At 31.5% G+C, this 15294-nt stretch overlaps 1 protein-coding gene across 1 annotated transcript; it reads left to right on the forward strand.

Annotated features, from left to right (window-relative positions):
• Positions 1–7068: 7068 nt before the first annotated feature.
• Positions 7069–11433, forward strand: LOC119834317. The gene is made up of 3 exons (XM_038358656.1): positions 7069–7077; positions 8378–8456; positions 11169–11433. Exons 1-3 carry the CDS (start codon positions 7069–7071, stop codon positions 11420–11422), a joined length of 342 nt encoding a protein of 113 aa, XP_038214584.1. The 3' UTR covers positions 11423–11433.
• The last annotated feature ends 3861 nt before the right edge of the window (positions 11434–15294 follow it).

Genomic DNA, 15294 nt, shown 5'->3' on the forward strand with positions numbered 1-15294 from the left:
TTTCACCAAACATTTCATATTATTAAATCTGCTTTTTATTTTTTTACCTGTATAGAACCTTTATATGTTTCTCGAATATGATTTAAATATTGTAAAGTAGACATACAACGTAACAATAAGATCAAAAAAAAAAGGTATAAAAAGCATATAATAAATATTGGGCTTACGTTGAAATAAGCTCCCGTGTTTCTTTTGGGCAGCAATAACAGAAGGCGGAGAACAAAGTACGGTGACCAGCAAATGAAGAATGATGCCGCGACTGCCGCTGGAATAAAATTATCTTGTAATAGGTAGTAATGGCACTTTTTGTTTAAAATTACCAAAAATAAATATATCTTTACCCAACATCTTCACAGCTCTGCTCTTGTTCTGAGCTCCATAAGCGGGGTGAGAACATTGCGACTTCAAATTTAATGCTATAAAAATATACAACACAAAAATCACTGTCATAGGCACCACGAAGAACACAATCAGTTGAGCTGCTATGATTATTATTTTCTCGTCTGCCACAGTGAGACAACAGTAACTATTATTTTTTCTTTCCACCAAATATGCGAAAAATACATTTGGCACTGAGAACATGCAAGCAATTATCCAGATAGCAGTGATTATTTTAAAAACACGCGAGTTTAAAGCTAGTCTCTGTCGCAGAAAGGGTTTCGATATTACAAGGTACCGTTCTATTGTAAACGCAAGTATCGTTAGTACACTGCAGTTGCTCAGGACATCCCAAATCAAAAAATGTAACCTACATCCTTCATCACTAAACGGATACTGGTCTTTGATCCATATAATGTATATTTCGATAGGAACGAAAAGTGCCGTCATGAGATCTGTAATAGCCAAGTTTAATAAATAATAATTTGTTGGTATTTTCATAGATCTCTCTCTGGTTATGACAGCACATGTACAGGAATTTCCAATCAGGCTCAAAACCATTGACACACCGAGAATAAAGCTTAATGTGGCCTTTACTAAACTGGAATCCTCAAAAGTGGTGGTGTCATCGTAAAACGATAGCCCAATACCATACCAAGTGTATGTGCTGTTATTATTCGTAGTATTCTTTACATTATCCATTTTGGTTAAAATATTCATAAACCTTGGACACGACCAGTGAGTTGTTGAACGCGAAAAAAAACTGAAAGCGTATAGAATATTTCATCAATCTTAGTTGTACGCTACAGGCTGTTGTGAAAATATTCATCCCATAAATAAATTTAATAAAAATGGTAATTTGGCCCTTTATTATCTACTGGATGAAATTATTAGTTAGTAAGTAAAAAAAGATAAATGATTGAAACAATAGCTGGGCGTTCCTTTTTTATTGTTTCCAGTTTACAAGTAAATGAGTAGTTAAAAATAAATATTTTTAAATGACAAGGACCACTTCCTAATTCTATTAGGGAATAAAACATTAAAATCATATTTACACTGATTTGCACCAGCCAGTAATAATAAAATAAGGCCTTTAATATATGGCCTTATTTGTTTTAGTGTATTAAAATTTTTCTCTGTTTCGACTATATGTATTTAAAGATATTTTAAGATCTTTTTTCATTCGAAAGAGTTTGCGCCATAGGAAGTCTCGAAATAATTTCGTTATCGTTGGACAGTTGATTTCGGAGATTTTTTTAAAGATATTTAAAATTCTGTTAAAAATAATTTACTTAATACGCATTCATGAACGTCTGTGTTTTTTTATGCAGAACATTTAAGCCTTGATAAATAATGCAGGAACGAAATAATATTTTTCCAAACACCATTAGGATAAAAGCAATTGACTGTAACCAAACAAGAGCTCAAATTGACAGCAACCATAGAACGGTTCCACAGTGGACCTTAATTGAAATTACTACCCACTGACTTATATTAAACATACATCTTGTATGATACAGGCTACTGTCAAAGCGCAAAAGAAACAATTTTTATGAACAAGTTTATGCATATTTAAGATTTTAATCTCTTAATAATATTATAAAACCACCCTTTACTTATTACATAGGGATGACAAAAAACTATGTTTTTTACAATTTATGTCAGTTTTGTTCCGGCTAATCTCTAGGATGGCTGGATCGATTTTGACAAGACTTTTAATGGCTGATAGCTGAGGTCATAGGCTACTTTTTCCCTGCTTTTCAAGATACATAATGAACATGTTTGGATCATATTTGCTGTAGACAAATTACAATTTAAGTTGTATTTCAAAACTAACAATCGTAGGGCAATGACATGTCGCGGTTAGCTAAGGACTTGTAAACCCAATAATTCGTCTACCTGTCATCACCTTAGCAACTCAGATAAGTTAACTCAATTATAACAGTACAAGATAAGGCTTAGATAAATTCGTTTATTTTTTAGATGAAGTTTAAATTATATTTTGAATGAATGATGAATTTTCGTGAGCTTCATATGTGTGTCTACATTTTTGCATATTTTTCATTTGTGTGTTTACAATTTCGCGAAGTTTTTTTTGTCATATTAAGCTATATATAAGCTTTAGCTTTGTTCGTGTCGTATTGTTAATCCTTGCTTTATCGTACAATTTCATGCATATCCCAAATGTAATAAATTGAGGTTGATAACACATCTGTTTCTAATGGACTGCGATAATGATCATTTATCAAGCGGCAATGCCAATGGCTGTTTGCTCTTCTTAGGGATAAATACTAGTAGCTGTGAAATACATATCTTTAGTAATTGTTTTTAGTAGTTTATACGAAGTTATATAAAGCCCTCAGCAACTATCGAAGATATTAATTTAATGTCTGCAATAAATAAATACCTTATGGAAAAGTCATAAATCTATACACATTTTCAGTTTATTGTGAAATCATATTTTGCAAATTCAGAATTTAACGTTCTAACAGACTAATGACAATCTTTACCTTATCGGAAAAAACAGTAGTATGGTAAGTATATAAATCACAACATTCTAAATTTAGAACTTTCATTATACTTAAGGAATATCGGAGAATGTACTTAAAATAAGCTTTTCCTTATCTACAGAAATTGTTTACAGCTTTACAAACATTCTAAGCATTAACTGTTCTTGGCATCAACTTCAGAAAGAAAATTTATTTCTACGAATATTGAACGTGCGAAAATCATTTTTTTTTTGTTACACGTGTGTAAACTGTAAAGAAGGCGGTGCTCCTCCATCGAAAGAAGAATCGTACTAGGTTTGCAAAAACATTTCTTACGCGCAAATAACATAAATCTGATTTATACATTACCTATTTAAAACGATGAAAGAATAAAAGGCAAGGGCAAGAGTTGATAAAAATGTTAGCAAATTGATTTGGTTGGATGAATAAATGTAAAACAGTTGTTTAGTGTTGGCATCGTGGCAAATAAAAAAATGAAACATTGTATGACTGATTATTATTATTAAGTAAATCTGTATTTGAATAAGAGTTTTTTGTCATTTCGACAAACATAAAATTGCGGACCCTTTTGTTGTTAAATGGCATTTGTTTAAAATTGTTTAATGGCATCTACACAACAATTTAGATATCCGTGAATGAAAAAAAAAATGAAAATTTAAAATTACATATATACGAGTATTTATAGTTAGTAAGTACTAAGGAACAGCCGCGCATATTATTATTTTGAGATAATGCGAGAGAAAATCGTTTTAATTAAGACTTTTCTATTAATAAAAGTTTATCGCTACGGAAGAATTTTCGACAGCCAGCCCGTCAATAGGTGAACGTGATAAGCGTGTTTGATGACAAATATAATGATTTACTTGAGAGCCAGATGTTAAGGGTGTTATCGTAACCTATGACACCGCTATCAATAAACTCACGAGATGGGTAATATAAATATCCTTACTATTATTATAAGTGCGAAAGTGTGTTTGTCTGTTTTCCACGTCACTACGAAGATACTTTATTTATGGTATAATTATTTAGTATATGGACATAATTGGGATTAGAAAGTAATATAGGAAACTATTTACCGTGGAAAGCATTGATTGAGATTAAAAGATAGAGGCAGGTAGCCTTGAAACACCCCATGTTCATTAAGTCATAAAATAAAACGGAAAAAATGAACGATTCGTTACCTTAAGTTGAATTTGTCAACTATCTAGAGCACATGCTAATAAAATCTTAAATAAAAGAATCTACTACATACATACTCATAACATATACTGATATTAAATTCTTCTAAGTAGTTTAATTAATATTATTACACATTTTTTATAAATATAACAATACTACGTGGACGAAGCCACGGGCGGAAAGCTGGTAATTTATAAAGAACGTAGCTAGTATATTACTTTTATTTTATGATACAGAAAACCGCAAGGCAATCATTGCTTCAATTTTATATTTCCAATAATGACTTGTTAAAAACCAATTAAATTGTGACAAAGAAAAGAAAACAAAGAACTTGAAATATCGGTAAACAGGATATTGGAAAACGCGCTTTCCCCTATTGAGCATTTGGATAAAATTTCGGAAATAATTTAATCTTGGACTTTAAGCAGATATTAAATTTTACAATTCACATTTTAATACCACATTTTTCGATGAATTAAATATGTATCAAAAGTAGAGACACCATACAAACATTTTAATAATTCTGCTTAATATTATAAATGCGAAAGATTGTAAGGATGTGTGTTTGTTGTTGTTTGCTGCTGAACCGATTGCAATGAATAGCTGTACACGTAGATAGCTGGACAACTGGAATAACATATAGGCTTTTTATCCCGGTATTCCTACGGGATACGGACTTACGAGGGTGAAACCGCCGGGCGCAGCTAGTATAAAATAAATCTGGTCATAAAAATACACAAAAAATGTTTTTTTGAGATTGATAAGAGGATTGTTATTGTTTATCCTCCTAATGATTATTAATGGAATAGAAATCTTGCTTACGTCTCGCCATTCGAAGTAACTAATGTTAAAGTCATACTTTAAATGTGGTGACAAAAAAAACCGCTATTAAAATTGGTAGAGAACCTTTTCTCGCCCTAATAATGTTCAAAGTAAAGTGAAGTAAAGTTCGTATGTGGTAGTCGAGCACGCTTCGGCACGAATTGGGCCAGCTCGCACCGGGGAAGTACCACACCCCCACAGAAGACCGGCGTGAAATAGCATTCTGCTGTGTTTCGTTCGGTGAGTGGGGGAGCCGGAGGCCCATATCCTTTTCCTTACCCTTCCCAGTCCTTTCCTTTATTCCTATCGCCAATCCTTTCTTAATTCCTTCCCAAAAAGTCGGCAATCCATTTGTAGAGGCGTAAGGTCTGCAATGGACCTTATGCCTCTCCAAATGTTCATGGGCGGTGGTAGCGCTTACCATCAGGCGTCCCACCAGCTCCATTGCCGACTGTAACATAAAAAAAAAAAAAAAAAAAAAGTAATGGCTATTACATGTTAACCCACATTCTTATCGAGTTGGTGAAATCTAATTTTAGGAGAAAGATATAGGGGAACAAATCTCCATGAAAACATCATTTGGCACGTTTTGTTTTTAGATAAGATTCTTGTCGATCGGGAAAAACAAATGATAACGACTATAAAGATTTCCAAGTATTTGAATTATCTTTAGGGTTAATTAACGCTGTTTTTGTATTTTTTAAATCCAAATATTGTTCGTTTTTTTTTCATTTTTGATCATTTCTAACAGTATGTAGTGTAACCTAAACTCGAATAATTATTCATTCAAGTATACTTCAAGTGGAAGCGATTTTGAATCTTCAAAATACATCATTTTATATTTACCACCAGCTCGACCACGAGACATTAAATTTAATATTACAAGGATATGTTACTTTCATCATGATTCTATTTATACGGAATTTACTGTGGGTAGTGCCCAAGGCTTGTTGACTGAGGTCTAATACTGGTAGCATATACATCATATAATTATACTTACATTTAATATAATATTACATGTTGTATGATTAATTGCACAGAATCCTCCTCTTTTGACCTCATTTGTTTTTTAAAAATATGCATTTTACATAATTAAATAAGAAATGATATTATATTATCTGATATTATTCACTCAATCCGAAGTTATTCTAGAATCTAGAGAAGAATTCCCGTTGGACCTCTATTAATTAATAAGGCAGTAATTAAGTATTTTAATCGTAACAATGTTATTAAAATATCCAATCTCGTCAACGAATAAGCATTTTCGGTATTACAGGGAATATTTTTTAATTAAAATCAAGTTAAACGTAAAAGAAATTTGAGTTTAGGTATTTCTGATGTTTTATTGGAGTTGGATGGCAATATTAGGATTTGTAAAAAATTATAAGTTAAATGATGATACACTCCCAGAGTCCCTAGGGAGACAACAAACTTTATCCATTAAGGTACTACTTTTGTAAGGTTTTAATAAATTGGTAAGAACATCATTTTAATATCTTTATTTTAATATTTATATAATTATTTTGCTTAGTTCCTGTGTTGGATAAAAGTTACAACACAACAACAAAAACAATCTGTTCGGTAATCATATTTTCATATGGTCACGTTCACTAAAACCTTGCCAGAACATAGATTTATTCATAAAATTTCATATTATTGCTGAAGAAAGAGAAACATTGGTTATTGGAATTTTATTTGCTCAACCTGAAAGCTGCCTCAAGCCAAGGATGCAATGGATCAATCGTAGCGAGGATATACGGAGTCTTTGACATTCTTTTATTCCTGTGAAGCATTGAACAGTATTGCAGATATTAAATAAAAATAAATTTGACAAAATTTAGTAAAGAATACCTATCGGGGAAGGGGGGATGCTGGCAACGTTCAGCGACCTCATTGCTGCTAATGTAATTAAACGTCAAGGTGACATTACAATTACGTCCTATTAGAAGAACACGTTCTTTCAAATCTTATTCATATTATTACAATAATTGATGACAATAATTTAAAACTCACGAAATAATCATTATTATATAACACATATGTTCTTAGAACAAAGGTTGTATATAGGAATCATTTCAATGAGATTGTTTTTACGAAGACTTGTGTAGGATTTGTCTTGCTATATATATGTTAAATAAAGAGCAGTAGGTACAATCTTAAGCTTAAAGTGCTATCGAAAATGATGTCGGTAAGTTAAGTCGATAGTTTTTTTATATATTGTTTGTTCGCACATTGAAGGGCCATTTCACGAATAATAAATACCTCAAAACACATTTAGTAGAACTCAGTTCTACGTTATAAAATAATGTTTAGTTTATAATATATAATTTTATATTATTGACTGAAACTACTAGGTGAGATGGACTCTTAAGAAAGATAAGCAGAAAATTGTAGGTTCGGAATTTGAACTTGGTTATGCTTGAACATGGTTTTATTATGTACGTCGATGAAATGCAATTCCAAGCGCTGATCGTGTTTAACGTTTCAATTTGTTTTATATGTCTTTGATTCTGTCCAAAATCATCGGTGAAATTAGCTTCTAGTGCTCGTTATCTCTTAAAGAGGGCTGGCAACAATGTGGTTTTGTTGAATTTTTCTGTAGTTAACAATCGCTGCAATTAAAAGCTCATAACTCATTCCTAAACTCATTCTGCGATAAGATCTCATAGAGTTCTAAGTTTTTTTTTTATGTCATAGCGGGCAACTGAGCTGGTGGTTCGCCTGATGGTAAACGATCACCACAGCCCATGAACATTCACAGAGGCTTAGACCTCTGAAAATGCGCTGCCCGGTTTTAAGGGATAAGGGATAAGGAAAGGATTGATAACTGGAAAGAATGAATGGACTGGGAAGGGCTAGGAGAAGGAAATAGGCCTCCGGCTCCCCCACTCACCGTACGAAACACAATAGCAAGCTATCACTTCACGCCGATTTTCTGTGGGGGTGTGGTACTTCCCCGGTGCGAGCTGGCCCAATTCGTGCCGAAGCGTGCTCGACTACCACATCCACATCTAAGTATTTTATGTACAGATGACTATCCTATTTTCATGCAATAAAGTTGTTACACGCTTTTTATTAGCTTCACCTGTATGTTTGTTTGTTTGTTTGTTTGTATGTTTGTTTGTTTGTTTGTAACTGACTTCTTTGGGCGCGATTTTGACCCACTTTAAACGGCCAGATTTCGTTCAAACTTTGTAGATTTATTGAGGACCGATGACAATACACTAATTTGATAAAATTATTCCAGTTTTCAATTTGCAAAATATGATTTTTGTTAAAGCGTGTTTTATAGTTTTTTTAAACTATTATATTTTATTTTGATTACATAATTTGCATTTGACATTGTTATATGAAGTATTGATTCGCATCGTGAAAATGTGTCAAAAATTTTCCAGGAACATTTAATTTGATGTGACCAAAACCGGTCACATTTAATATTAAGTTGCAAATTTCTTATTAAAAGTTTGTTTTGTATATTATATTTTCAGGTTAAATTTGTAACTTTATCGGTGCTGTGCGTGGTAGTAGGAAGTTTTGCTCATCGCGATCACCAATTTCAAGCACCAGGTAATTTTTATTTAGGTACATATTACGTTACACTCAAATAAGATTTTGCATTTTATTTTGCTAGATTTTACAGTACTTATAACTGCTATGACGCTTACTTGTTATTTTTTTACTGCGTGAGCGTTATAAATTTCAATCGTTTGGTTAATAATATAAAGAATAAAACGCGTTTAAAAACGTTTAAAATTATCTAATTTATAAAAGCTGAAGAAGTTGTTACCACACGTTGAAGAATAATTTGACGACGACTACGATCTTAATTGAAATCGTTTACATCCATTTACTTGACGAATATTATTCAAGAAAAGTTCTCATTAACATATACAATATACATAATAATAATGTGCTTTTGTAATAAACAGTCAATACTTTTGTAATCGTATTTTCTATGAGAAGTAGGTATCTATTATGCATTATATATTTACAAATATATGTTACAAAAATTTACACTGACAGAATAGTATAGTTAGTATGCCAAATAATTAAGCCAAATAATTATGGCCCGCCTTTTGCCAATTTTGATAACCCCCTTTTTCTTCAAAGTTTAGCCGCTACCGCAAAACTGTACGATGTAGATCTAGAATTTTCCTGCCCGAGAAAGAGTTCACAACAAACACAAAATTATAGAAACATCAATTTAGCAATTTAGTTACAATTTGCGACACCATTTGTGGAATCGCTATAAAAATATTCAGTTTCTTATAAAAAATATCCTCATCATTTAATACCTATTCAACAATAGACTTCCAAGAATGGTCCGAAGTACAACGGCAATAAATATAAATAGCTATTTTCTAATTTATCAGTAGATTTTCACTATCACTCAAACTGTTCAACAAAAATGTCGTGATAAAATTGAGTTTCTCATTTAAAATAACTTAAATCCTTTAATTTAAATTTTTAGTTTTATAGCATTGAAATGCTTTATAAATGAGAAATTTTGAAAGAATAGAAACTACTTGCTACGGTTAGGCAAGAAACGCAGGTTCGAATCCTGCCTCGTGATCTAATTTTTTCTATTCTTTCAAAATTTCTCATTCAAAATTTCTAACTTAAATCCTGATTCGTTGATGAATATTATTGAAGCTTACTATAACTGTTGTCGATATTCACCCAGAAGAGAGGAATAATTTTTAAAATAATTGAAGTTATTTTCATATTAGTTTAGGTGTGCGCCGAAGGCTAGGGGCAGTAAGAGATTCAGAAAAAACGAGGGGCGTTATGGGAGACGACGACTGTTTTTTAATGTCTTTAACTTAATACTTGATGTAATAAATTGATCTTTAGTAGTAGTGTACAGGCATGGCAATATGAAACAAATACTCATGAGAAACTATGATGATTTCGTTTTTAATTTAGACAATGAGTTTCATTGGACTCATTTGGTTTGTTTTTAACAATACAAAATTTTACATATTGTTTTCTATACGAAATGTAAGGCGCAGGAATAGTAGGATACGAAATGATTATTTTCATAAAATTTTGAAAGTGAATATTTATAAATTGGGAGAGAGTTTGGGGACCACTGGCCTAAAGCTATTACCATGAAATATCCATAGTATTCTTAGCATTACTGAAGAGGGAAAGAAATGGAAATTTCCAAAGAAATACTCAGCGAGGTTGGTGATAGGAACTTTCCATAGTTTGGGCCGTATATTTCTGAGAAGAAACCTTGACCAATCATAAGCCTTCATTTTATGTTAAATGGCAAACGTGTTTTCGAAATATTTTACCATTATTATAAAATTATATAGAAATATTTGTAGTATGATATAATTATCTTTAAAAGTGAAGCCCCATCCAAGAATTTTTTTTTTAAATATGGTAGAGGCAGAGAGTTAGTTTATTAAGAGTCTAATCTAGAACCTCTCATTTCCACGCTTACGTATATTAGTGCTAAGAAGGCAGTATATTACTTTTTGGTAATTGTAGAAATATTTAGATCTTATGTAGTTTGTATCGCTTTGGTTAGGTCGGTGTATTTGACACAAATAAAATCAAGAAAAATATTTAAATATGAAACATTGAAATAAACGCTATACACATATTTTTAAGCAAAGGCGCATTGAATATAGTAGGTACTTTTATAAAGAAGCAAAGGAATCAGGAATTATTTAACTACATCTAGCCATTTCGTTGAAACATCAAAACATTATGTTATGTGTTTATTTTCGATTTTTGACAAAACACAATACAGCTTTACGTTTATGATTCTGATAAATTATGCCATAACATTTTTTGTAGTTCTTTTTAAATACGTCATATTTAGAATTTAAGTGCTGCATTTTCTTTGATGTGATTATTGAATCTATTTTTAACACGTTTTTATTAGCTTTACTTATATGTTAGCATGTTTATATGTTTGTTTGTAAACGGTGATAATAAAATTAAATTCATATTAATCTCACTTAACATAACAAAAGATATATAACAAATCTCTACTCCAATACTAAGAATAAAGCTGAAGAGATTATTTATTTCTTTGAAAGCGGTAATCTCAAAAATTCCTGGATCAATTTAAAAAATTCTCTCACCGTTGGATGAACGTGGTCCCTACGCTAATCTAAGCAATATATCCATCGGTCCGCTAGTTTTTAAATAAAGAAAGTTATCTAACCTCCGCAAGACTTGTTTATTATATTGATGTTGTAGAATGTTCTAGATAGGAGACGACCAATTTTTTGCAATAGTGTATTTTATGAATGTTTTTAGGACTAAATGCATGGCAGAGCAGCAACGACGATTCTATTGCCACCGTATCTGCAGCTAGATCAGCGAATGGCTGGGGAAAGCAACAATTCAGTACGAGCGAATTTGGTCCTCAAATGGGCGACATTGGTGCGCGATATGGCGCTTATAAAAACTCAAACAACGCTGGTGGTATTTCTAATTGCCCATGTTCTGCCCGAGTCAGTGATTGGAAGCAGTTTGGCTCCCGTTCAAGTGGATATCAGGCATCTTGGTAGAAAGAATACATTGTAATCTCTCTAATATCTAATAATCTTTTGACATCGGCTTTACTTGTGTTTATGAATTAAATACATTTCAAATGCTTTCATGTTTTATTTAAAATAACTCTATTCTTATATTTTAGTGGAATTGCTTGTGAAAATAGCAAGTGACGCAGCATATAATTAATTATTAAGCACATTTTCAATGCATAATAACAAATATGGTACGACAAATCATTATTATTGTATTAGAAAACCTTTGCGACATGCAAACAACTCAAACACTGTGTAGATGGCATATCAATCTTAAGGTTGAGGAGAAAACAATTGAACATTATGTTACAAGATTAAAAAATGTAACAAAGAACTTGAAAGTAAACTCGTAAAAATCAAAAGTCGATGGGACATTTTAATTTCGACGCCGGGTGCGGTGCGGTCACTTTGCATCTTATATAATGAGCATTTCTTTGAATGTGCTTGAATTGTTTCTTTGAGATTTCAAATTTCAGTAGTCACTTTAAAAATCGTTAATAAAATTACAATTCATAAAGCAAGTGTTTGTGAAGAAATAGAAACTATTATTGACAATCAAAGTCTTTAAGGGAACGTAATTTTCAAAGACAATAATAAGAATGACAAAATCCGAAAATGTTATATCAAGAAACGAAAAAAAAAAAGAATTTTTTCGTTTGTCTAATTCATACTTATATTTTCGAGAGAAATTGTGACGTTGTAGGGAATAAATAGCTCTGAGTCTACAGAACCGAATTTCCAATAGAAAATTATCTGTAGTCCGGTCAAATTAGACCAAATTATAAGAAACATAAATTCACAACAAGCTGAAAATTAGTGAAGTTGTTTAAAATACAGGTATAAATAAAATTTAGAAGTTGCCAATCATTGCACAACTTTTACAATTTTTGAGATCGTAATATCTCAAAAATGGTGGGTCGTATGAAAAAAATTGTTAAGACGTTTTTTATAGATAATTTTATGATCTACAATTTTTGTCTGAGGTAATTTTCCGAAAAAACTTACAGTTTCCCTGAAAATCGCGAAAAACTCATTTTCTTGACCTTTGACCTTGAATAAATTTTTTTCCATGCAATGCAATGATTGGTAACTTCTAAATTTTATTTATACCTGTATTTTAAACAACTTCACTGATTTTCAGCTTGTTGTGAATTTATGTATCACGGAATGTCCAGATTGACCGGACTATCTGTTAGTGCGAAGAGGAGTCGGGTCGAATGTCTAGATTTATATATAGAAAAAGCAAATTAAGTATTATTACATAAACAACTGTAATTGGTTATTAGTTTTTGTTCTAACCCTCAGCTATTTTATTAGTAATTTTATTATAATTTCAAACAAGAGGTTTGCAAAACAGTAAAAACTACAGCTGAGCGATAAACATTTGACTGACAGGCAGAATGTAAATATGTGGCTTATCTGTGAATTGCACGATGTGTGAAATTTGTCTACTGATCTAATATAAATGTAAACCATTTATATGTTATCAGCATTCTATATTTTCAACCGTCCTTCCCTTATGCAATGATGGTTTTATAAAGCGTATGTTTTTACTATTTTCTTAATGTTCTTTTCATATCTTGTGGATTTATTTATTTGGGACTTCATTAGCCTAATCAAAAATTTTTAATTTTAAACATTAGCAGAGCATATACCACGTTAAATCAATTAATAATAAAGGGATTATCACCGCAGTCATATAATTACAAATATGGAACATAAAATAAATCAGCGAAGTATTCAACATTTTCTTAAGAACATTCAGGGGAAAGTCATTAATAATACTTATGTTAAAGAAAATAGCAATCATTTAAATCCCTATCGTTTGTTTTTGTTTGAAAACAGATCTGTCAAAAACGATCCCCTAAGCTTGAAAAAAAAGCCCTAAATATGCTCTTAATTTAATGTTACACGAAAAAGTTTTCGATTATTTCTAGGAGAACATCGTAATTCTGTTAATGGCTAGGGTATCAATATAATTAGACGGTGAATGACACCGGTGACCAACAAATGAAGAAATATATCGCAATTGCCACTAGAACAAAATTATTTTATAGACTTACGGTATTTGTTTAATTCTTTATTTAATATAGTGGTGCGTTCTTTAGTTGGCAATTTCTACACTATTTCACAATTAGATATTATTAAAACACGCAACATTTATTATAAAATTATACTATAATTAAATTAAGCAATTATCACACATTCATAGTAAATTTAATAAAAATAAAAATATGCATAATATTACCATAGCATGAAAGCCGCGGGGAAAAGGAATTTGGTATAAAACAATCAAACCACAAGCACCTCAGCACCCATGGCTTGACATATACTATCATATCATCACATAAAGATACATAATCTAAAGACTATGTTCGGGACACATTCCATCAAGTAAGTTTGCACATTAAATGCAGAAAGTAGATCTGCTGATGATTGCAACATATTCTGATTTAATGTGTTCGAAACGCACAATTTAGAGTACAGAATATTGTCTCGGAATATTAATAATGTCGGTTGTTTGAACACTCTCGCCTATCTCTCTCTCGTCCAAGTAGTCAGATTTACCGATATTGGCTTACAAAAATGATTGTTGTGGTTTAATCTTTATTAGTTGTAATGTGTATATTTTGTATACTATTTTATTACATTATTAAACATTTTTAAAATTAAGGAAAAAAGAGAATATATTTAATTCTCTTTACTCTAGCCGTTCTCTTTACACTTCAGCGTTCTTATGTCTATATAGCTTAATTTATTTTGTATTTGTTTTTGTCCGAACGGAGGTTCTATTGAGGGGTCTTTATGGTGATCGATTACGTTTTACGGAGAATAACTTATGTATGAACTGTTTCGGGCTTCTAAGAGCGATTGAGTTTTATTTGAAATAGATTCGTCTCTTTCCAAAGAATGTTTTTTATAGATTCACCAGTATGTTTGTATGTTAACAATTCCTTCAGACTAGATTTTAACCCACTTTTTTACTTTATATATAGATAATTCCAACTTTGTACGCTTATCAAAGATTGGTGACACTATAATAGTTTGATAAATTTATCTAATTATTCTGAATTAATAATAAAAATATAATAAGAATAAAAAATAAACATCGTTAAAGGGAACTAAAAAAATACGCTATTAAGACGGAGTCCTAAATATTATTTAATAGCAAGCTTGTGATTGGTTTTGGACGTATACTTATGTTACAAATTTAACAAATTTACAACTTTGTGTGTGAGAGTCGAGCACGCTTCGGCACGACTTGGGCCAGCTCGCACCGGGGATGTTATTAGACTTCCACAGCAGATCGGCAACAAATAATAACATGCTACTGTATTTCATTATTTTCCTTACCCTTCTCAACCCATTCCCTTATTCCCCTCTTCAGTCCTATCCTTATCCTTTACCCCTTAAAAGCGGGCAACGTATTTGCCGTTCGTACTATGCAAATGTTTATGTTCATAGGCGGTGGTGATCACTTACCACCAGGTAAACCACCAGCTCTGTTGCCAGTTATTAGATAAAAAAAACATTCTAAGAATTTTCCCTCCACAAAAACAAAGGCGCTTGTAGCTCAGTTTACAACTTTCTAGGATTTAAACTGACGTCAATGACATCAATCAATATTAGCATACGAGACAAAACAAATTAAATAATATGTAAATGTTATAGTGATATTAATAGTATCGAAATTTGACCTTTAATATATGCAAATGTCTATGTTAAACAACTGAAATGTAATTAAAGGAATAATGCGCTATTGTTTTTTAACGATGAGTATATTCATACTACGTGAACTAACACATGCAATAACGACAATGTCAAATATAAATGATGAAAGAAAAAATCTGAAA

The sequence above is a fragment of the Zerene cesonia genome, chromosome 19, assembly GCF_012273895.1.
Source record: "Zerene cesonia ecotype Mississippi chromosome 19, Zerene_cesonia_1.1, whole genome shotgun sequence".
Lineage (NCBI taxonomy): Eukaryota > Metazoa > Arthropoda > Insecta > Lepidoptera > Pieridae > Zerene > Zerene cesonia.